This window comes from Megalops cyprinoides, chromosome 21 (assembly GCF_013368585.1).
Source record: "Megalops cyprinoides isolate fMegCyp1 chromosome 21, fMegCyp1.pri, whole genome shotgun sequence".
NCBI lineage: Eukaryota > Metazoa > Chordata > Actinopteri > Elopiformes > Megalopidae > Megalops > Megalops cyprinoides.
This window is the reverse complement of record NC_050603.1, coordinates 2547501-2571348: the sequence shown is the minus strand read 5'-3', so window position 1 is coordinate 2571348 and position 23848 is coordinate 2547501. Positions and strand designations below refer to the sequence as shown.

Genomic DNA, 23848 nt, shown 5'->3' with positions numbered 1-23848 from the left:
CTGCTCTAACCATGTAATCTAATCTAGAGGTAAAAAAAAGACCTTGAATTTTTTTTAAGTAGCTGAAAAAAAAATTGAGGGTATGGCAAAAAGGGAGTAGAAACGAATGCTTTACACAGACACATCTTTCGCTTCCCTCCTTACTCCTGACCCCAGTCCCTCCTTCACACTGCTGAAAAACTGGCCTTTATCTGGAGAGGTTCTGCTTCCACCTCCCTTTCCCACCTGACCTCGTTCCCTTCCGTGAGATTCCCTGGGCGCACGTGTAATTGAGTTACGCGGAATTATCTCCCATGTGAAAACGCATCATGCGCCGTGAAGGCCCAACGACAAGCCAAAGACACACACTGCGAATACAGACCAAACTCTTTTATTACTTTTCAGCAAGTGCAGAATGAAGAGCTACAACTAGCATCCATCCGTATGTTTCTCCAGAGGACTCTCGCTCTGCCCCATCTCCTCCTCTCTATAGCTCTCTCTCCACAAGCACAGAACTACCACGAGTAACTAGCAAACTATTTTCACTGGTCATACATGGGGTGATCACTATCCAAACACCATGGAACACAGAAACATTGTCAAATATTGAGAAAAGGCTGCCTCATGGCGTATACAAACAGAAGTCAGAACAAATGAAAAAAAAATGTAACATTCGAAATACACTGAAAACCAACCGACAATGAGAAAACCACCCAAATCAGATGGTTATCAACTATCTTTGTTTTCACGGTTTGAGCTTAATTTCAGCTGCTACGTAGTTTGCTCTTATTAAGGGGGCAGTAGAGGGCACTATGGATTATTCAAAGGAAGACCATTTGACTGAACGCAAGCACTGGCATTTTATGGGTTTTTTTCTCTCTATATACTCATTTCGTCATTTTGAACCGGAGAACCAATCACTTTTGAGTGAGTTTAGACTAACTGTCCAATGATCTTTTTCTTTACTGAGATATTGCCCACCCCCTCAAAAAGAAAAAAAAAAGAATTCTCTGCTTCCTCTTCTCCTCTTGTTTATCGGGTCTGTTCAACTGTGGAGAGAGAAAGAGTGAGTGAGTGAGAGGCATGGCCTGGGGTAACCAGGAGGAGGAGACAGACAGAGGAAGAGGCGTGGCCGACAGTGGGAGGGGCCATGAGGGACACTCACTGTAGGAGGAGATGTCGATCTCCTCAGGGAGCTCGCTGATGTTCACCTCAAACCTGTCCTGCACGTCGTTCAGGGTGCGGGCATCGCTCTCGTCCGAGACAAAGGTGATGGCAAGACCCTTCGTCCCGAACCTACCTGCCCTGGCCACCTGAGGCGGGGGGGAGGGGGGGAGGGAGAAAGAGAAGTCACAGGAATGGAGGAGAGTATTCATACTGCCACACATAAATATCACTAAAATCAAATATCACTGATATCAACATTAATATCAATGAAAGCCCGTCTGATTTGGGGGTTACCCTGTGCAAGTATGTGTCGGAGTCCTCTGGCATGTCGTAGTTGAAGGCGATGTTGACCCTCTCGATGTCCATACCTCGGCCGAACAGGTTGGTGGCCACCAGAATTCGCCTCTGGAAGTCCTTAAACTGCTGATAGCGAGCGAGTCTGGATGGGGGAGAGGGGGAGCGGTGAGCTCAGGAAAGACACACAATTACAAACTCAATGAACAAAATACACAACAACAAAATAAACTGCACAAACGTCCACACACAAAGCAGCTCTACACAGACACACCTACAAAGTACTGTACTGTGCTGTACAGACACACAACAACACAGAACATGAACACACGATAGACCTCTGCGTGCCACAGTGCACGCACACACGCACGCACTGCACGCTCACTCGCACGCACTGCACGCTCACTCGCACGCTCACTCGCACGCACACACGCTCACTCGCATGCTCACTCGCACGCACACACGCTCACACGCATGCTCACTCGCACGCACACACGCTCACACGCACGCACACTCACACGCACGCACGCTCACACGCACGCACACACGCACGCACTGCACGCTCACTCGCACGCACACACGCACGCACGCACGCACACACGCACGCACGCTCACTCGCACACACTGCACGCTCACTCGCACGCACACACGCTCACTCGCACGCTCACACGCACGCACGCTCACTCGCACACACTGCACGCTCACTCGCACACACTGCACGCTCACTCGCACGCACACACGCTCACTCGCACGCACACACGCTCACTCGCACGCTCACACGCACGCATGCTCACTCGCACACACTGCACGCTCACTCGCACGCTCACTCGCACGCACACACGCTCACTCGCACGCACACACGCAGACTGCCCACCTCTCCTCCTGGGGCATGCCTCTGTGGATGGCGATGGCGGGAAAGTTCTGCTCCACCAGCAGCTGGGCCAGAGCCACGCAGCGCTGCACCGACTTCACGAAGATCACCACCTGCACAATACACACACGCACGCAGACACAAACACATCATACACACCATACATATACATCATACATCCACGCAAACACACCCACACGTGCAAGTACATACATACATACACACATACACGCAGGTTTAGTGGCCGATCCACTGGGTGGTAATTTATGCCCTTAATGATATTCGTGGGACCAGGGGCAACAGCTGTAGCAGCTGGCTGAAGTCTTCCACGTGGCTTTAACAGCACCGTGAGCGTACAGCGTGACCTCCAGCACTCAGATGACCTGTTCTTCAGTGTCTATAAGGCCTGCTTCAGCTCTTACGCTTGGATTAACTATGCTGTCATTCTCTGAGGTAAATGACAGGGCTGAGCCCTTTTACTTACTCCTGTAGTTTTACTGTACTGTACGTTGTAGTATTCCTGTAGGTTAAGTTGTAGGTTTACTGTAGGGCACTGTAAATTGTAGTACTCCTGTAAGTTACGTTTGATTGCACTGATCTATCAAGCATGTACGCACTAAATATCACAGCACTGTGTAAGGGGCCGGAGTGTGTTTGGATTGGGTCAGCTGTGTCGCTGTACGCACTGTTTCATTCAGCTTTAATATACGCACTTTGATCTTTGTAAATCGCTCTGAACAACAGCTAAATAACAAAATGTAAATTTAAACAGTACCTGGCTGAAATCTAGAGCATGGCATACAGTCTATGGTATCTGCCCGAACTCTTGCGCATGGCAGAAAGTCTCTGCGGTACCTGGTTGAACTCCAGCACGTCCAGCAGATCGAAGAGCTTCCTGTTCTTCTCGTTGTCCTTCAGCTTGACGTAGTACTGCTGCAGGCCGTGCAACGTCAGCTTGGTCTCATCGTCCACAAAGATTTCCATTGGCTGGGGTGGGCAGGGGGAGGGGCAAGGGGACGGAACGGTGTTGGGGCAGGGGGGAGGGGCGGGCGGGAGCGTGGTGGTCCGAGAAGGAGAGGAGAGGCAGGGGTAAGAACGGTTTGGCAGAGAGGAGGGGAAAGGACAGGGGCAGGCAGCCAGGACAGGATGGTACAAAGAGGGCGGAGTCAGAGGCAGGTATGATAGATGCGGTTAGCAGAGAGAGCAGTATGTGGTGGTGGTGATGATAATTGTGATGGTGGGGGGGTGTGAGAGAGGGAGGAGCGAGGGATGGTCAATGATGGGAGAGGGAGGGGAAACGGCATTAAAGGGGGAAGCAGAAACGGAAAGAAAGAGAGAGGGAGGGGGAGAGAGGGATGGGCGTTAGATACACCCTCCCCTCCCCTCCCACTGCAGACACTCCAGGTGTGGTACAAGCGAGAGGGTGCGCGCACACATACACACACACACACACACACACACACACACACACACATACATACACACACACACACATACAGCGTGCACACAGGCATGCAAATATAAAACAAACAAAAACACAAGACAAATGCATGCATACCTATACGCGCACACACACACACACACACGTAACATCTACACACGCCCTCAACACATTCTTACACACCACGTGGACACACACACACACACACACACACGACACGCTCTCTGGCTCTGACACACTGCCCTCTCTGAGATCACACACCCAGTACAGCTTATCAGTGAACCTATTCAATCTAACAGCAAAGAGAAAAGCTGAACATGTGTAAGACGTTTAAAGGCAGCTTTCCCTTTCTGCATTCCGCCAAGCAAAAACTGCCTTTTAATGCACCTGACATTTCCACCAGGACTTCTACCTTTGTGGTTAGACTGAACAGACCCTCTCTGGCGTAGTGCCACACACACAGACATACGGATGCCACGCTCACTGATCCAGCTGCAGTCGCGGTCCCTTATTTAGCAATGTGTGAGCTGGGGCAGTCACAGAGACCGGCTGCCGGCGTCTCAGCGAAAAGGGAGGGACTAAAGCCACTAACCAGCCACTCATCCTCCAGCTGCCTGAGGGAAGCAGCCAATCACATGCCTGGCTTTGGTGTTCGGATGCGCAACTCCTCCTATCAGACGCGCGTGTTAAACCTCCTGCATGGAGCTCCCTGTTCGTTCCAGCCGATCTCTCCACCAGTTACAGATACCGACACTGCCAGCACTTAGGACCAGTGTGATCCCCTCTGTCGATCAATCAACCCATCTGTCAGCCCTGATCCAATACGATCTATCGGTCCTGATCCAATATGATCCATCGGCCCTGATCCAATACAATCCATCAGTCCTGATACAATATGATCTATCGGCCCTGATCCAATATGATCTATCGGCCCTGATCCAATACGATCTATCAGCCCTCATCCAGTATGATCTATCAGTCCTGATCCAATATGATCTATCGGCCCTGATCCAATACGATCTATCGGTCCTGATCCAATACGATCTATCGGCCCTGATCCAATACGATCTATCAGTCCTGATCCAATATGATCTCTCAGCCCTGATCCAATACGATCTATCAGTCCTGATCCAATATGATCTATCGGCCCTGATCCAATACGATCTATCGGCCCTGATCCATTACGATCTATCAGCCCTGACCCAATACCAACCCAACGGGGGGGCTCTGTGATTCTGTGTCTGTGCAGAGACGTGCCCTACTCCACTCCACGCACTGACCGCGTCTCTCTGTAAGACAGCACCTGCCCGAGGATTACATGCAAACATAAATACCAGGAAAATAAATGCGCTGCTCGACTGAGACCTGATCCAAAGCATAAACAAGACCTACAATGAAGCTCTCATATTTCCTAATGGCTTACATACGCGCCCCTGACTGTGGCCTTAGGCTGCAAACTGATCTCAGTGGCTCATTCAGATGAGTCATGGGTTTACAGCCTATTAAACCTGGGCAGCAACAATTTCACTGGAGCGGGAACTAGCATCCACCCCCCAACCTAAAAAACTGAGCGACACGCTAAGGGCTGCTGTAAAACGATCCTTTTCGCAGAGAACACTCCGTGCCTTTAAAAGCCCCCGCAGGGAAGAGGTTTCCCCACCAGCCAAACCGGGGTCGAGCCGAGATCACCGTTGCCGTGACGATAATCACAGAAAAGAATTTCCCTCACATTGCTAAATAAGGGGACTGACACTTACCTTCAGTTAAACAACTGTCAAAAATTCCACACTTTATCGCTCGTCTCCCCATGTGCAGGAGTCCAGCTGTCTCAGTCTGAGCCCCCACTGTCTGGACCTGTCTTCAGATACCTGTGAGGCTACCTGAAACTCCATCAGCGTCCCACTTCTGACTTCCGTTTCTCTCAGTTAAGTCAGTCAGTGGTCAGATTCCAAACCTCTCTCTGGCCCCTTATTCCCCCTTCAGTGATGCTGATCTCAGATCAGTGCTCCATGTGACCGAGATCGAACATCAGCATCGCTGAGAGGGAGAGTGAGCACCTTGGAGTTTAACCTCTTAGTGTGCCTTTCCTCTCCTCTCTGACTGGCTGTCAGTCAAACAAACAGTCCAATGCCTAGACTTCTCTGGTGTTCCCCCACCTCCTCTGATTGATCTGCTGATTCTTCTGTCAGCTCAGTGAATGCTGTGTGTCTGTAAGTGTTTGTGCTTGTCTGTTTTTGTCAGTGCAAACATGTAAATGAGAAGGTGTGTTTGAACAGTAGTGTGTGTGTGTGTGTGTGTGTGTCTCCGAGCACTTTAGAGCCTTTCTAAGAGCTGTCTAAGAGCCTTTAAAAACAAAAACAAAAAAAAAAAAAAAGGATTTTTGGCTCCACTTTGGTGTTGGTGTGTGCTGTTTTCACTAAGACATCTCTCACTGATGATGTTTATCAGGGCTTTATGAACCAAGAGGAAGGGGTTGTAACTACTGGATTCTAGTTTGATGTTGTAATCTCCTCTTGAAATGTTTACTTTTTAACTTTTCTTCCAAGGCCTACAATGTTTTGCCTATTGAGCCCTACAGCTGGTCTTTCCATGTTTTGCAGAATTGTTGCTTTTTTTTTTTTTTTAATTCACGGGATTTATTTTTCTCTCTTTTCGCGACGCTAGCTGCGAAGCTTCTGGAACGTGCCATTTCGGACTCTTGGCGGTATTTTTGGAGTTGGCTTCCTGGTTTACCCCTCATACTGACGGGCCCAGTCGGTTTGCCGGTGCTAAAGGGGTCGCTGCACCCGCTCCCTCTCTCTCTCTCTCTCTCTCTCCGTTTCTCTGCACCCGCGCGTCTCTCCTCTTTTCTCTCGCTCTCTCGATCGTCTCATCCCTCCCGCTCCAGTCTTCCGCAGCTCAGTCCTCCCTGCCTTCCCTCGCTCCTGGCGTCCCTCTCTCCCGCGCACACCCTCCCTCTCTCTCTCTCTCTCGGCCTGCGCTTTTTCGGGCAGCTCTTGGGGGGGGGGGGGGGGGCTTCTCCTGCCCTCCCTTTCTCTGCCCCCCTCCCTGCGATTCTCCGCCCCCCACCCGCTAACGGCAGGACAGCAGCCTGTCACAAGGTCGAGACCCTACTTAATCTCGGAAAATCAGTCACGGGCGTTGCTGTGAGGGGAATGTTCCAGCATCGGGGCAAACACTGTAACCACATGGCCACTGACCCCGTCTGTGCAACACGGACAGCTCAAGTGTGCTTTCCACCGTCTGAACCGCTCGCCTCCCTCCAACACTCTCTCCCCTTCCTACTCTCCTATTCTCAGCATCGCTCCAATCTAAGCGACCTGTGTGCTAACAGGACTGTCGCTCTCCATCTCCCCCTGCTGGTGGAGTGGGGCAGGGTTTACACCTCTGTCAGGATTACAAGCAGCTCCAGGAGAGTGATTACAGCAAAGCATTGTGGGATAACACTCAGCGTCCTGTCTTATCTCTGAAATAAGCCTGATAAATACCGCTTCCAAGTGTCACCGAGGGTTGGTCCTGCTGACTTAGATTTCAAATCGGCAGGTAAGTTAAAGGGTAGTTCACCTGTGTACCAGACTGTATGAAAGGAAGACGGCTGGTATCATTTCTGAGGTTGCCGTTTTGAGACAGCATCCTACATGCGGATGGAATTATTTGAGGTTATGTGCTGGCACTGTAAGGGCCGGTGTGTGACTCTACTTTCTCAGTGAATGTATTCCGCTGCCCAGCGCGTGTGTAACGCCGCTCTGTTGGGGTTGAGAGGGTGCCAGGCCCTTCGCCTCGGGGCTGGTTTAACACACTGCGCTTCCCACAGCTCTTTAACTGGCCTGGGTCCGTCAGCCTGCCCCTCCCTTCTGGTGCTTTGACATACAGGGCCTGACGATAACTGACACCAGCCAGACAGGCTGCATTCACAACGTTTCGTTCATGGAGCGTTTCATAACGTTGCGTCAACGTTGCCCCCCAATGCTGTCACCGTGTCAGGGACTGTGCCCTAGACCGTGCTAGATTTTACTTTGGATGTTTGTGACAGAACCAGTGTGTCGATACACATACAGGGAAAACTCATTAGTGTGCCACAGGGGTGTAACTGTGTCTGAGAGTGATCTGCTGCGGACCTGCTGGCCAGACCAGCGGACTGTCGCATTTGTACAGAGCTCGCAGGTGTACGCTCGGCTTACGGCTGCGGCCTGCTGTGAGTGGGTAAAAATGCAGAGTGGCATCTGTCCCACGTGCGTTTTCGGTCTCTCAGGGAGGCTTTGAACGTGTCAACCCCCGCGCCCCCTCTCTGGGGGACGGGAGGGACGGGGGAGGGGAGGTCTGGGATCTGAAGGAGGAGGAGGAGGAGGAGGGGGGGTAATTACATCTTGCATGAACTTTCGGCAGACAGGGCGGATCTCTTTGCTCAGGGTGGCGCTGAACATCATGACCTGCTTCTCGTGGGGGGTCATTCGGAAGATCTCCTGGACATCCCGGCGCATGTCTGTGGGACAGAGAGAGGGGGGGGTCACGGTCACACGCAGGGAGAAACTACAGGGATCTGCGCTTCTGACCACGGGGGGGGGGGGGGTCAATTTAAATCACTTTCGGTTTTATATCTCTTTTAAAAGAGAGTTTGTCACAAAGCAGCTTCACAGAGAACCCAGGTCAGAACCCCCAAGATCACACATACAGCAAGTGTTGCATATACCAGTCTGGACTGGGGCACTGCAGCCAGTTAGAACACGACCCAACCCTCTTCCCTCAGCAAGAGCCTGACGTGTGTGTGCTCTGAGCTCCACCTCCCTCCCACCCCCCCGCTCACCGAGCTGCTCCAGCATCTTGTCGCACTCGTCCAGGATGAAGTGCTTGATGTGTCGCAGGTTGAGGCTCTTGTTGCGGGACAGGGCCAGGATGCGGCCCGGCGTGCCCACCACCACGTGGGGGCTCTCCCTCTTCAGCACCTCCTCGTCCTTCTTGATGGACAGGCCCCCGAAGAACACACCCACCTGAGCAGACAGACACGAAGGGTTTACAAGGGTGGAGGATGGGATGGGCGGAGTTTAAAATGTGGAGAATGGAGTGGATGGAGTTTTGAGGGTGGTGGGTGGGGTTTAGAGGTGAGGAGGGTAGTGTGGGCGGGATTTAAGAAGGTGGTGGGTGGAGTACCTTGACTGCAGGCATGTACTTGGAGAATCTCTCGTACTCCTTGCTGATCTGGAAGGCCAGCTCTCTGGTGTGACACATCACCAGCACTGACACCTAAGAAGAAGAAACAGAGACCCCGACATGGTAAATACACACACTGACACATGCACAGACTCAAATAACGGGGAGGAGAGAGAGTGCAGAACATAGAGAAAGAGAGATAAAAAGCACTAGACACACACAGCGGGAGATACAGACACACACACAGCGGGAGTTACAGAGACACACACACAGCGGGAGTTACAGAGACACACACACAGCGGGAGTTACAGAGACACACACACAGCGGGAGTTACAGAGACACACAGACAGCGGGAGTTAGAGAGACACACACAGCAGGAGTTACAGAGACACACACACACAGCGGGAGTTACAGAGACACACACACAGCGGGAGTTACAGACACACACACAGCAGGAGTTACAGAGACACACACAGCAGGAGTTACAGAGACACACACAGCAGGAGTTACAGAGACACACACAGCAGGAGTTACAGACACACACACAGCAGGAGTTACAGAGACACACACAGCAGGAGTTACAGACACACACACAGCAGGAGTTACAGAGACACACACAGCAGGAGTTACAGACACACACACAGCAGGAGTTACAGACACACACACAGCGGGAGTTACAGACACACACACAGCAGGAGTTAGAGAGACACACACACAGTGGGAGTTAGAGAGACACACACACAGCGGGAGTTACAGAGACACACACACAGCGGGAGTTACAGAGACACACAGACAGCGGGAGTTACAGAGACACACACACAGCGGGAGTTAGAGAGACACACACACAGCGGGAGTTAGAGAGACACACACACAGCGGGAGTTAGAGAGACACACACACAGCGGGAGTTACATAGACAGGCAGACAGAGGGAGTTACATAGACAGGCAGACAGAGGGAGTTACAGACACACACACACAGCAGGAGATACAGACACACACAGGCAGAGACAGAGACAGAGACAGACGCAGACAGCGTTACACACCTGGCCGGTGACGGGCTCCAGCTGCTGCAGAGTGGCCAGGACAAACACGGCCGTCTTCCCCATGCCCGACTTGGCCTGGCACAGCACATCCATACCCAGTATGGCCTGCGGGATGCACTCGTGCTGAACTGGAACAGGAAGGAACACAGAGCCACATTACCCTCCTCCCCTTCCCTCTGCGCTACCGAACCACGCCCTCACTGCTTCCCCTGGTGTCACTGACCGCTATGCAGGGACTGGTGTAAAGAGACCACGCTTATCAATTCTTACAGGCTCTGGGTGTTTCTGCCCGGCTACAACTGATCCGGGGTCAACGAATGCATCTCTGGTTATGACTCCACCGTTTTCCTGTAAGAGGTGTCTGCTGATCCAGGATCAGTGTTGATGTCAGAGAGCATGCACACCTACTCGGTGTGAGCTGATCAGTGGCCAGTGTGTTTGAGAGCAGAGTGCAGAGTGGTGCAGTTGTCCCCACTCACCCTCGGAGGGGTGCTCGAACCCGCAGTCCACGATGGCTCTGAGCAGCTCGGGTTTCAGCAGGAAGTCCCTGAAGCCTGAGGAGTGGATGGACACGTAGGAGCCCTTCACCCCTTCCTTCCGCAAGGCCATGGGGTCCCCGGTGCCGCTGCCCAGCCCGTCCCCAACTCCGCCTCCTCCATCCACCTCGTCCTCCTCATAGTCCAACAGCTCGTTCTCAACGTCATTCTCCGTCATCCTGCGACGGACAGGACGTCACAATGCGGCACGTGAACACTGCCGGCTAAATATTTACCTTATTGCGTCATTCCGTCCTGCACGAAGTGGCATCTACCTGCTACTCTGATTACATACACATGCTGCAACAGGACTAAAAAATATTTAAAATAATGTATTTCGCACAGCTAGACAGCTGTTTGTTCACGGCTAATATGAGAACATTTAAATAAACAAAACATGTTGAACTGACCGAACGTGCCATTCAGGACTATTACTGATCATGTCCCCCACAAACCACACAAATGCATGCACGAACTTTAAAATACAGTCTCGGAACTTAGAAGGCTTTTCACTCACTAGGATACACAGAGCGAAATTCACAAGTCTGTGCATTCCTGTGGGTGCGTGGGAAGACGCGTGTTATTAACCGTAAAGGGCTCAGCGGGAGTGTTTGCACCTAGCTAACTAAATCACCTTGATCATTCTCATTGCCATTTTACAATGTTCGCACTAGCTACAACACGCAGCCAGTACTGTAGTATCATAAATGTTATAAACTGTATTGTGACTACCTAGAAAACTAGAAACCGTTCGTGTATCTACTACCCTCTCGCTATCTAGACTACCCACCTGCCGTGTCGTGTCGTGCCTACCAAGATTAGCTACATTACGAGAATAAGGTTACAAAAGAAATTATTCCTGCTCTCCATTGCAAGCAAATCGTGATCGGATGGAACAACACAGGTTGCCGGTCTACTTAGATTATCTGATAACGGCGTATAGGGGGGAAATACCCATCTTGCTGGCTACCATTACCATTAGCATTAGCATAGCTAGCTAGCAAACGATAGGTATAAAATTGCAATAATGCTGACCCGGCCATCGTGAAGATGCAGGTGCAGAGATTTTACACGGTTTTAATTCTGCATACTACCTAACTGACTACTTCATCGTCATGCTGTGCAGGCTAGTTAGCAGTTTTGCAACAGGCCACTGCAGGCGCGGTTAGCCAAGTACTGCCCTTTGGCGTGCTGCTAAAGCAAAGCGACAAATGCTATTCGTTTATTATCTTTATAAAGAGGGAACTAGATTGACAGGCGGTTTTGTGGGTTATTTCATTGTTTTACCTTACAAATTTGAATATAGCTTTGCAGAAATATACGCAGACCCTCGCTTCGATTAGATTATGTCCCTTGATTTCGTCATCAATTTGCGCGGAAGGCTTATGAAGAAAAGGCCCCAGGACATCGGTGGCTAAAGAAATGCCTGTAAATCATCATACGGCGCGTCACGAACGTCTCACCGATTTGTGCTGCGGGAATTTACGTTGTTTCTACTGGTATTGAATAAGTTTAGACTACGAGCACCAGAAGAACAGTGCTGTGTTATTTTCTATTACTGTATGTCGAAAGTGAAATTTTAATATAACACCAGGGCCATCGGAGTATCCTTTACTGGAAGATAAATCCGAACGCGAAACACGTGTGTGTTAGAAGTCTCTTTCGGATCGAACCAATATACGCCGGTAAGTGGGTGGCTAGTTAGCCAGACAGCGAAAGTTACTCTAAGTTATAAAAGAGTTAGTGTCCCATTTTGTTTAAAAACTGAGGCTAGATACAATTCAGAGGACTTTGCCGTTTTCACAAACATACTCAGTCTCGCCTCCGTATTTTTTCAGGGATGTCGTGCTTCAGCGGAGATCCGAACTTCTGCGCAGAATGCGGGACTATTCTGCCTCTACCCGGGCTGCAGGACACCGTCACTTGTCCTCGCTGTCATTTTAGTGTCTCCGTTCGCGGTGAGGAACTGCAGAGCTTGATTGCTGCATTTTACAGTCTCTTTTGAGTGCTGATTGTACACACGCATTGACAGGACGGGCTCACGAAGGACATCTGATGCGTGACACTCCTTTGTTATATTTTGTTCAGAATTTGCAGGTAGAGTGATTACCTCTTCTGTGGTGTTCAATTCTTTGAAATCCTCTACTGTCACCATGGAAACTGAGGAGGAGTCGTCAGAACTCAAGGGACCAGTGGTAAGTTCCTGTCCAGTCGGTAACATATTTAGAAAACCCTTGTTTGCAGTTATGACTTGAGGCTGGATACAAGCAGCTGCTGAATAACTGAATAAAGTGACACTGCTCTCGCTGACCTCTCTCCCCAGATCGACAAGCGCTGCTCTCGCTGCAATAAGGAAGGGATGGTGTATCACACGAGACAGATGAGGTCTGCAGACGAAGGACAGACTGTCTTCTACACGTGCATACACTGCAGGTAATACGCCCTGTACCAACACGTGTGCACCACACGCTTCACCGGGCAGATCATAAACACCCCAGCACAGGGGCAGCAGTGTTCTGTAGCGGTAAGTAACAGAGCTCCTAAGCCTCAGATTGCTGGTTTAATTGGGCAAGGTGCTTAACCCACAATGGCCTCGGTAAATATCCAGCTGTCTAAATGAATGACATGTAATAATTATACCCTAGTCCCTCTGGATTAGAACTTTGCTAAGCAACTAAATGTAAAATATAAGTATAAATATAGTATGGAATACTGCACAGTACATCCCCAATGGTTTGTGTTACAATGCATTGCCTATAACACAGTTTGTAATGAATTGCAAACAAATTAGATTAAACCTCAGTACACGCATGCAAACCATTCAGTGCTAAAGCAGTGGTGTGTGTAAACTGACATTTATGTTGCACGTTCCAGGTATCAAGAGAAAGAAGATTCTTGAGGAAAAGGAGCAGAATGGCTTTCATTCCCAGGCTGCGTTCCTCTTGTTTGGGGTCAGAAAAACTGTCGTGAGCTCACAGAGCTTCTGCTGCAATAACCACAGCCTAAGAGGAGTGGATTTATACTAACACATTACACACTTGCTGCATATTTACTATGTATCATATGCACTGTTCTCTCATAACATGGTTTTAGGACTGCATAATTAGTGATTTTGTCATAGAGGTGCTGTGACATGAAGCTTCAAGTGGTCTGCAATGAAGAGAAAAATGTGACGTAACTGCATGACGTTGTGTAAAAGACTGCAATAATGGTAAGGAGCCTGGACCTGGGGGGAGGAGCCTGAGGGTGCAGCTGTTCTGTCAGCCAATCAGAGCATTCAAGTGGAAGGAATCTCAAACAAGAGTATGCTTGTGTTTTTGTGAGAATTGCTTCACTTATGTTCATTTTTTGAGTTGTGTTTTCCTATGTAAGTCTTCTGTATTAAAGTCTGTTTTCCAAATCGGCTGTAACTGTTCATGGACTCATTCATTTCCAATTCATCGAGTTTGTTAATGTCATGATGAACCTCAGATGCTGCCACTTTAACATTGAAAACTAAAGTCAGGAGAGTTATAATGAGAAGAAAAAATGTTTTTTTACAGGTTCAGTTTATTTAATGCAAGCACAGATGAAGTGAAGCTTGAACTGGCATTAAGTTATAATATCAAAGCACTGATTGCATGATAAATTCTGAAATATCTGCAGTGATTGAGAAACAGAATTGTACAGAGGAGTTTGGCGGTTAACAGTCCCATACAGGGCAACGTTCTTGAACTTGAGCATCACTGCTGACTCTGAATTTCCTCTTTGAATGTCCGTCTGTATTAACTGGTTAAAGGGTAGGTCGCTGTGCACAGTAAATAAATGATGACATACATTTCAGATGCACACACTTCCTAACAACCTGTTAGTGAAAAGTGCTTATTTACTCACTGAAACAGCACGTGAACTCGGTGGAATACACATTTCGTTTTGCGAAAACTGACAAGAGTACCCAGCTTGTCGGATTTATTTTGATTTTTTTTTTGTCAAAGATGGTGTACACTTTGCACGTTAGGTACGACGTCATCATCGGAACTGTAATGCTGAACACAACTTCTGAGGCGGAAGAGGAACGACCGCCGCGCGCGGTCCATTTTACTTTGGACCAATCAGGAAGCCGCTTCGCGCAGGAGTTAGTCACGTGATAATGCAACATGGCTTCTGACCACTTTCACTTTGAAGTAGTGCTGTAAGCAACATACCGCACGATTGCAGATGGTCCTGGGGGATCGTGCAATTAATTTGTAAAGAAACCTACAAATAAGGTAGATTCTCCGATTTCATGGCTTTTTAAATGTAGGGGTGTGCCACTGTAGCCTTTTCGGAGTAGAATGCTTCAGTGTTTCCATACTCGTTAGCAAGTTAGCAGTATGTAGACAATGAATCGCTAGTTAGCTAACCACTTACTAGATTAATTTTGTGCAATTTTGACGTGTTGAACCACGTTGCAAACAACACTGTTGCAGATGCCATTTTCAAGTCTTTCGTGTGAACTGTGCTGATGATATCCCCCGTTACATAGCTGTTTCTCAACACTAGCTAGCAAGTGAACCGGCTGACTAGGTAAGGGAGCTATCTTGGCAGTACGGATGCTTTTAAATGGACCGTTTCGGTCGAGCTGACATTTCTTCCGCGTATCCGCTACATTGTGTCTCTACAGATGAAGCTGCGGGTTCAGCTGCAGTGTAAAAACCTCCATGAATACCTGAGGGAACTCAGTCCAGACGTCCTGGACAGACTGTACAACCACCCGGCCACCTGCCTTGCGGTCTTCAGGTAAACCGCCCGACCGACGCCGGTGAACCCCGGTCTGAAAACTGTGCATATGTCACCATGCAAACCCTTCCCGATATGCTGTATTTGGGCGACGAATGCCATTGTGTGGGTTAACTCCGGACAGTGTCCCCCGTTTGCAGGAAATACAAATGAGTATATTAAATGGCTTGTCCGTCAGATACCGAGGGCACTTTAAAAATGATAAAAAAAAATCGAGATATTAAGTTAGAAGACACACTTTTTACTGATGTGTTTTTATGACTTATCATAACCCAGTAACGATGCCAGGAGGAAGGATGTTGATGAGATATGTAAAATCTTGTAATTGTGCTTACGTTTGAATAAGCAGGCAAGTTGACTTGACAGGTAGTCATTACATCAGTGTCTCATGTCATCTTTTGCCTCTGATTGCCTGACAGGGAGCTTCCCCCATTGGCCAAGAACTATGTGATGCGTATGCTTTTCCTGGATCAGCCCCTCCCACAGGCTGCCGTTGCCTTGTGGGTAAAAAAGGATAGTCAGAAGTGAGTATTTGCTTCAGACGGCCTGTGTGACTTTGGTTTTGTGCTTCGGCACAGCTTTTTTACAGGTGCATGGAAATACCTTGTGACAGTGTGAGTCTACCACTAAACACAATCACTACAGTGATAGGAGAATGAACCCCATAATGGGTGGAGCTACCTTATGCTGTCAGTCACTGGTTGGTATGGACCAATCAAAATTCTTCAAGGCAGAACATTGGGATTCCTTCATATCATTGAGTCATCAGATAACAGTGATCAGGACCCCAGAGCGATGGTGCAGATTGGGTTTCCTGTGCCAGGGGCACACGCGGGTGGGTCGGCCGGGTGGTCCTCGTCTCACTGCTCTCAGGCACACGGCGGTTCATCAGGGGCCTGCAGGTTGCTCAGATTATGTGTGTGGAGTGGCGCCTATACCCCAGTGAGCTCCCTCTCTCACTGTGAAACACTGAGTGACCTCAGATGTGAAAAATGGCTGTTGGCTGCCTGCGAGTGTATCATTTGTCTTGCTTCAGTGCTCCTGTGTGACTGCAGTGTTTGTTGTGACAAGCTTAACGAGCAATTAGAGTTAAAAAGAGGGTTACATAAAGGGGGGGAAATAAAAGCCATTCAGGCAGTGGTAACACATGATGGCTACACTAATATGGGAATTCACAAAGCCTCTGACTCCCACCACTACAGACATGTGTCCCAAGCCTGTGTATGAGGATGCAGATTGGCCTCCAACCCCTAGGGGGCAGCCTCAGCCTGCTGTCTATCATGAAGTCATCTCAGTCAATGTCTTATGATGCTTTTTGTATCGCATGATCTCAGTAAATGGCTGTTTTTAGAGTTTTTATCCGCAGCTCCTCTGTTTCAGATGCTTGTTCTGTGTTTGATGTCAGTGCCCTGCTCTCTCCTTCCCGCCGCAGGGATCATGACCAGTGTGTGTCCGTGCTGATGGGACTGAGGCTGTGGCACAACCAGCAGCTGCAGGGGGGGCTGCAGGGGATCGTGCTGAACCCCATCTTCAAGGAGAACCTGCGGGTGGCGGTGCTGGGGGGGTGGGTGTCCGCCAGCCGCTGCCTGTGTGTGGCCATGTGACTCTATCTCTCTGAGTCCCTCTCACAGGACTGGGCTCAGTTAAGCTCGGTTCAGCCCAGCCCAGCCCAGTTCTGCTCAGTTCAGCTTGACTCGGCTCATTCCAGTTTAATTCATTTCACGTTGGCTGAGTTTGTGTCCCTCTCAAAAGGATTTAGCCTCTGTCTTCCTTTGCCTTGAGGAGTTTAGAATCGTAAGCCCAAACTGGAAAATGTGTGGAGAGCACACTAAACCTCTGATTGGCTGTCATCATCCAGTTAGAAACCCAAGGAACTGTGTCACCAGGGCATGCAGCCAATAAGGCAGCAGATAGACAAGAAAGAAAGAAAATGAAGATGTAAATTAAAAGCAGATCTTCAGAAAGGAAAAAGGTAACAGTCCCTTCTCCCGACGTGAATGAACAGCACCACGGTGTTTACAGACAGCAGGAAATGCACTTCTGCTTTGAATTAGTGTAATTCACAGTGGCACAGAGTCTCCCCCTCACTCCATCTCTCTCCCCCTTTCCCTCCCCCTCACTCCATCTCTCTCCCCCTTTCCCTCTCCCTCACTCTCCCTCCCTGTCACCCCTCTTTCTCCCCTCTCCCATCCTCTCTGTCCCCCATCTCCCTCTCCCCCCTCCCCTGCTCTGCTCTCTCCCTCTCTCCCTCTCCTGCCCACCCTCCCTCTCTCCCTCCCGTCTGTCCCGGTTTCAGGGGTAAGGCGTGGGTGGACGAGGGCAGCAGTCTGGGTCCTGACCGCCATGCGCGGGATGTGGAGAGCCTGGACCGCTACGCCATGGAGCGGTGGGAGGTCATCCTGCACTTCATGGTGGGGTCGCCCAGCGCGGCGGTCAGCCAGGACCTCGCCCAGCTGCTGACGCAGGCCGGGCTCATGAGGAGGTGCTACAGGCTTACACATCACTTACACATCGCTTACTCGCTGCTTTCCACGGTCTCAGCGTACACACAGAAACGACACCGTTCTGAAACCGTTTTACTCTCAGGTTTTGCTGGGCGATGTTTCATGTCACCTGCTAACGTCCTGGCAGTTTGTTTTAGTAGGCCTTTGTTTTTGCCTGCATGCACTGGAAGTTCAGCAGTCCCTGTGACTTTATAGAGTTAAGATCTGTGTTCAGACACAGGCCAGCATATAACGCATACCATCTGCTTTGCCTTCAGCCCGGGTTTAATGTTTGGCAAATGAAGTCTGATTTATTTGCTTGAAATAGATTGGAAACAGAGAGAGCGCAGAACATCCGTTAGGAAGTGTCCTCGGCTGAACCCCCTGCAGGCTGGTCTGATCACATCTCACATTCTGATGGTTTCCCAGGCATAATTCAGATTCAGGCAGTGACAGATGGAGATGCGATTCACTCAGTCGCTCGCCCTCCTTTCTCCCTCTCCCCCTCTCCCCCACTCCCCTTCTTGGATTGAGCATTCATATGGTGGAGAGTCTGGCTCATTTTATGCGTATTTGGAGACTGAGGGGAGTGCTGTGCATGTTTTATGGATGTAGATGATGGTTCCTTGTATCTTATTTGATTTTTTTCCCCCCTTTTGTGTTTGCTTCATAGTGCAGGGTTGTTTTGCCGGAATGAGGGTTTGGGGGGGGGGGATGTGTGCTTACATTTCCTGAATTAATGTGGTTTCCTCTGTTAATGAATGTTTTGCAACATGGTGTTGTGAAGTGGGGTTGAAACTCATAACTCTCCTTCCTCCTTGGCTCTTCTTCTCTCCCCCTCACCACCCCCCCCCCCATCTGCCTCCTTCAATCCATCGTTCTCTCCCCCCCCCCCCCCCCAGTGAGGCAGGGGAAGCTCCTTGTATAACATCTGCCGGGTTTCAGTTCCTCCTGCTGGACACGGCCTCCCAGCTGTGGTACTTCACCCTGCAGTACCTGAACACTGCACAGGTGTGTATCTCCCTCTGTGCCCGGAGCACAGGCGGCGAAAGTGTTCAGCTGGGGGTGGCTGAGCAGCTTTGGTTATATTCGCTTTTTCAATACCTCCATATATAACTACTTTTGTTATATTAGTTGTCTCCATATATTCCATATACAATTATTATATTCTCCAGTGCATGTTTTCGTATAAGGGAGATTTATATCAAGTTATGAAGTGATAAGAGAAAAGATGTTATGGGTTAGATAAGAACATGTAGTTTGAATTTCCCTTCTGAATTTTAACTAAAGTACTATATTAACCTTTTTCAGTGCAGTGTTAATGTACTGTAGTGTCCAGTCACACGGTGATGGTGTGAATCTCTTTCTCTCAGTCCAGAGGGATGGATTTGGTGGAGATTTTGTCCTTCCTGTTCCAGCTCAGCTTCTCCACTCTCGGCAGGGTGAGTCTCCTGTCTCACGGCTGTGAAGTGCATCATGGCACCTTGCTGGGGTGCATGTTTTTTTCTGTGTACACGTGTGTGCTACATTCATACTAACAGTGTCTTAGGAAAACGGAGCTTCCATGGATTTTTTTATTTGAACCACTACAAGCACAAGTTCATATTTTCTTATTACTTTACAGTCTTGGCAAGTCAGCAGGGGTTAGTTTTTTGAGGTTGGACTTTTATGTCCCAGAATGTTCAACAAGCGAAAATTCTCCACGGTAGTTCCATTGCTGTTGCCATACTTCCGTTAGGTAATGCTAGCCATAAATCCAAACTGCCACTTCAGCAATTTAGGGGTATTTATGCTGTAACACTGCCTCCCTGTGGTCATGTTTGGAACTACCAGCTTTAACCCAACGGAAAGATAAACTTGTCGTTTAATTACCAGTATAAGGGTATGAGCTTTCTTCAAAGTCACATGCGGAGGCACACCTGAAATAGTATGACTGATTCACAGTAATTGTAATGTACTGATTCAGATACCCCCGAGCACTGAGCCCATCAGATGAATGAAAGTCTAGACTGCAGCAGTGTGGGTTAGAGGTAAGGAGCAGGGCTCATAACTGAAAGGTTATTTCCCACTGGGGCACTGCTGTTGTACCCTTGGGCCACAATTGCCTCAGTAAATATTCAGCTGCATAAATGGATGAAATCGCTCTGGATCACTGTCTGCTAAATGACAATGTAATGTAATGTAGTTTATGCTTCAGTTTGTGTCTTGAAATGGAAAGCTGTTATACATGTTCAATGGAAGTTGTCTTTGATAACATGTCCGCTCTGAGTATCTGTGAGTCTGTCGTCGTCTGCAGTAACGGCAACCATGTGTTCAGCCACGGGGACAGCCGGGGAGTAAGATGGTAAATGTTTGCCTGGTCTTTGTTACAGGATTACTCTGTGGAGGGGATGAGTGAGTCCCTGCTAACGTTTCTCCAGCACCTGCGTGAGTTCGGACTGGTCTTCCAGAGGAAGGTAAGGCAGAGAGGGTAAGCGGGAGGGGAAAGGAAGGGAAGGAGAACAGGATGGTGGGGAGGAAGAGAAAGAGGGAGGACCACAGAAAAGGTTTGCTACTGTGTTAAACTGCGGGGAAAACTAAACAGACAGGGTTCAATGGATATGACTGCCTTCCTGGCCTTTTCTCCCTCTAGTGGTGAAACGTTGTTACTGCCATTCACTGCTGAAGGAGCCTCAGGGAGGCGGCGAGGGCCAGTCACAGCCTGAAATCACTGAATCGAAAGAGACGCTTTGAGCACTTGTCATTTTCAGGCTTCCCCTGCCCACACACTGACCAGCTGACCTCACAGCTGCCGCTGCCAAACTGGACATTTGGAATTTAGATGTTCAGTAACGTCACCCAGATTCAACTAGAACACAACACATGTAAATAGGGAACTCAAAAGTAGATGATAAATGATAAAATATCTGCAAACAGAATGATAGTATCTCCTTTATCTTTCCTCTCTTTTCCTTTATCTCCTCTCTTTCTATCTCTCCCTCTCTCTCTCTCCTGCACAGAGGAGGTCCAGGCGGTACTACCCCACACGGCTGGCCATCACACTGGCGGCGGGTGTCACGGCTAACTCTGCCTCCTCAGCCTCCTCCCCCACTCCTGGCACCGCTCCCGGCACTGGGGATTCAGGCTTCATCGTCGTGGAAACCAACTACCGCTTGTATGCCTACACAAGTGCGTACAGTCTGTGTGTATATACTGTATTATCCTCTCTCTCAGTGCAGTGTTAATGTACTGTAGTGTCCAGTCAGTCATTGTGTGGATTTACCCCTTTTCCCAGGGTACACCCTGCTTGTATATTAATGTGTGTATGTGTGTGGGTGTGTGTTTCAGACTCGGAGCTGCAGATCGCTCTGGTGGCCCTGTTCAGTGAGATGCTGTATCGTTTCCCGAACGTGGTGGTGGCTCAGATCACCAGGGAGTCTGTGCAGCAGGCCATCGCGAACGGCATCACCGCACAGCAGGTGGGACACGATGAGACGGGACCGTGCACGCTCACGCCCGACACGACACACGTCCCGCGCGCTCACGCCCGACACGACACACGGCCAGCACGCTCACTCCCCGCACGACACACGCCCTGCACGACACACGTCCCGCGCGCTCACGCCCGACACGACACACGGCCAGCACGCTCACTCCCCGCACGACACACGCCCTGCACGACACACGTCCCGCGCGCTCACGCCCGACACGACACACGGCCAGCACGCTCACTCCCCGCACGACACACGCCCTGCACGACACACGTCCCGCGCGCTCACGCCCGACACGACACACGCCCAGCACGACAGACGCCCCGCGCGCTCACGCCCGACACGACACACGCCCCGCGCGCTCACGCCCGACATGACACACGCCCCGCGCGCTCACGCCCGACACGACACACGCCCCGCGCGCTCACGCCCGACACGACACACGTCCCGCGCGCTCACGCCCGACACGACACACGTCCCGTGCGCTCACGCCCGACACGACACACGCCCAGCACGACAGACGCCCCGCGCGCTCACGCCCGACACGACACACGCCCCGCGCGCTCACGCCCGACACGACACACGCCCCGCGCGCTCACGCCCGACACGACACACGCCCCGCGCGCTCACGCCCGACACGACACACGCCCAGCACGACAGACGCCCCGCGCGCTCACGCCCGACACGACACACGCCCCGCGCGCTCACGCCCGACACGACACACGCCCCGCGCGCTCACGCCCGACACGACACACGCCCCGCGCGCTCACGCCCGACACGACACACGTCCCGCGCGCTCACGCCCGACACGACACACGTCCCGCGCGCTCACGCCCGACACGACACACGCCCAGCACGACAGACGCCCCGCGCGCTCACGCCCGACACGACACACGCCCCGCGCGCTCACGCCCGACACGACACACGCCCCGCGCGCTCACGCCCGACACGACACACGCCCCGCGCGCTCACGCCCGACACGACACACGTCCCGCGCGCTCACGCCCGACACGACACACGCCCTGCACGACACACGGCCAGCACGCTCACTCCCCGCACGACACACGCCCTGCACGACACACGTCCCGCGCGCTCACGCCCGACACGACACACGCCCTGCACGACACACGGCCGGCACGCTCACTCCCCGCACGACACACGCCCCGCACAACACATGCCCGGCTTGCTCACCCCTGGCACGCTCACGCCCCGCACGACACACGCCCCGCACGCTCACGCCCGACACGACACACGGCCAGCACGCTCACTCCCCGCACGACACACGCCCTGCACGACACACGTCCCGCGCGCTCACGCCCGACACGACACACGGCCAGCACGCTCACTCCCCGCACGACACACGCCCTGCACGACACACGTCCCGCGCGCTCACGCCCGACACGACACACGGCCAGCACGCTCACTCCCCGCACGACACACGCCCTGCACGACACACGTCCCGCGCGCTCACGCCCGACACGACACACGCCCAGCACGACAGACGCCCCGCGCGCTCACGCCCGACACGACACACGCCCCGCGCGCTCACGCCCGACACGACACACGCCCCGCGCGCTCACGCCCGACACGACACACGCCCCGCGCGCTCACGCCCGACACGACACACGCCCCGCGCGCTCACGCCCGACACGACACACGTCCCGCGCGCTCACGCCCGACACGACACACGTCCCGTGCGCTCACGCCCGACACGACACACGCCCAGCACGACAGACGCCCCGCGCGCTCACGCCCGACACGACACACGCCCCGCGCGCTCACGCCCGACACGACACACGCCCCGCGCGCTCACGCCCGACACGACACACGCCCCGCGCGCTCACGCCCGACACGACACACGCCCAGCACGACAGACGCCCCGCGCGCTCACGCCCGACACGACACACGCCCCGCGCGCTCACGCCCGACACGACACACGCCCCGCGCGCTCACGCCCGACACGACACACGCCCCGCGCGCTCACGCCCGACACGACACACGTCCCGCGCGCTCACGCCCGACACGACACACGTCCCGCGCGCTCACGCCCGACACGACACACGCCCAGCACGACAGACGCCCCGCGCGCTCACGCCCGACACGACACACGCCCCGCGCGCTCACGCCCGACACGACACACGCCCCGCGCGCTCACGCCCGACACGACACACGCCCCGCGCGCTCACGCCCGACACGACACACGTCCCGCGCGCTCACGCCCGACACGACACACGCCCTGCACGACACACGGCCAGCACGCTCACTCCCCGCACGACACACGCCCTGCACGACACACGTCCCGCGCGCTCACGCCCGACACGACACACGCCCTGCACGACACACGGCCGGCACGCTCACTCCCCGCACGACACACGCCCCGCACAACACATGCCCGGCTTGCTCACCCCTGGCACGCTCACGCCCCGCACGACACACGCCCCGCACGCTCACGCCCCGCACGCTCACGCCCGGCACGCTCACGCCCCGCACGACACACGCCCCGCACGACACACGCCCCGCACGCTCACGCCCCGCACGCTCACGCCCCGCACGCTCACGCCCCGCACGCTCACGCCCCGCACGCTCACGCCCCGCACGACACACGCTCAGCGCAGGAAGCGTGCTACCCATGTTACTCTCTGTGCTGCTCATCACGCC

The 23848-nt window shown here is 52.1% G+C and overlaps 3 protein-coding genes across 3 annotated transcripts in view; 2 read left to right on the top strand and 1 right to left on the bottom strand.

Moving 5' to 3' along the window:
* Positions 1-843: 843 nt before the first annotated feature.
* On the bottom strand, positions 844-11846 carry ddx39b (DEAD (Asp-Glu-Ala-Asp) box polypeptide 39B). The gene is made up of 11 exons (XM_036555339.1): positions 11767-11846; positions 10423-10658; positions 9944-10071; positions 8901-8993; positions 8557-8740; positions 8117-8235; positions 3167-3298; positions 2315-2424; positions 1441-1585; positions 1145-1292; positions 844-1028 (listed from the first exon to the last, which is right to left on the bottom strand). Exons 2-11 carry the CDS (start codon positions 10655-10657, stop codon positions 1012-1014), a joined length of 1311 nt encoding a protein of 436 aa, XP_036411232.1. The 5' UTR covers position 10658; positions 11767-11846; the 3' UTR covers positions 844-1011.
* A 66-nt stretch (positions 11847-11912) lies between these two features.
* On the top strand, positions 11913-13878 carry polr1h (RNA polymerase I subunit H). The gene is made up of 5 exons (XM_036516222.1): positions 11913-12164; positions 12318-12437; positions 12568-12674; positions 12803-12912; positions 13354-13878. Exons 2-5 carry the CDS (start codon positions 12320-12322, stop codon positions 13376-13378), a joined length of 360 nt encoding a protein of 119 aa, XP_036372115.1. The 5' UTR covers positions 11913-12164; positions 12318-12319; the 3' UTR covers positions 13379-13878.
* A 738-nt stretch (positions 13879-14616) lies between these two features.
* The window catches only part of gtf2h4 (general transcription factor IIH, polypeptide 4), a 12083-nt gene continuing 2851 nt past the window's right edge, over positions 14617-23848 (top strand). The window contains exons 1-10 of the mRNA XM_036515891.1: positions 14617-14726; positions 15122-15237; positions 15657-15761; positions 16670-16801; positions 17534-17719; positions 18623-18731; positions 19094-19162; positions 20093-20176; positions 20720-20888; positions 21048-21178. Of these exons, the coding sequence (XP_036371784.1) occupies positions 15122-15237; positions 15657-15761; positions 16670-16801; positions 17534-17719; positions 18623-18731; positions 19094-19162; positions 20093-20176; positions 20720-20888; positions 21048-21178 (1101 nt within the window). The 5' untranslated portion in view covers positions 14617-14726. The remainder of the gene's footprint in view (positions 14727-15121; positions 15238-15656; positions 15762-16669; positions 16802-17533; positions 17720-18622; positions 18732-19093; positions 19163-20092; positions 20177-20719; positions 20889-21047; positions 21179-23848) is intronic.

Excerpts from the sequence above, each read along its gene's own strand:
- ddx39b (XM_036555339.1), bottom strand. The coding sequence starts at position 10,657 with ATGACGGAGAATGACGTTGAGAACGAGCTGTTGGACTATGAGGAGGAC. Across the intron at positions 10,072-10,422 it reads GTTCGAGCACCCCTCCGAGG|TTCAGCACGAGTGCATCCCG; the intron begins GTGAGTGGGGAC and ends TTCCTGTTCCAG. Across the intron at positions 1,293-1,440 it reads CCGACACATACTTGCACAGG|GTGGCCAGGGCAGGTAGGTT; the intron begins GTAACCCCCAAA and ends CCCCCGCCTCAG.
- polr1h (XM_036516222.1), top strand. The coding sequence starts at position 12,320 with ATGTCGTGCTTCAGCGGAGATCCGAACTTCTGCGCAGAATGCGGGACT. Across the intron at positions 12,438-12,567 it reads TTTTAGTGTCTCCGTTCGCG|AATTTGCAGGTAGAGTGATT; the intron begins GTGAGGAACTGC and ends TATTTTGTTCAG. Across the intron at positions 12,913-13,353 it reads TACACGTGCATACACTGCAG|GTATCAAGAGAAAGAAGATT; the intron begins GTAATACGCCCT and ends TGCACGTTCCAG.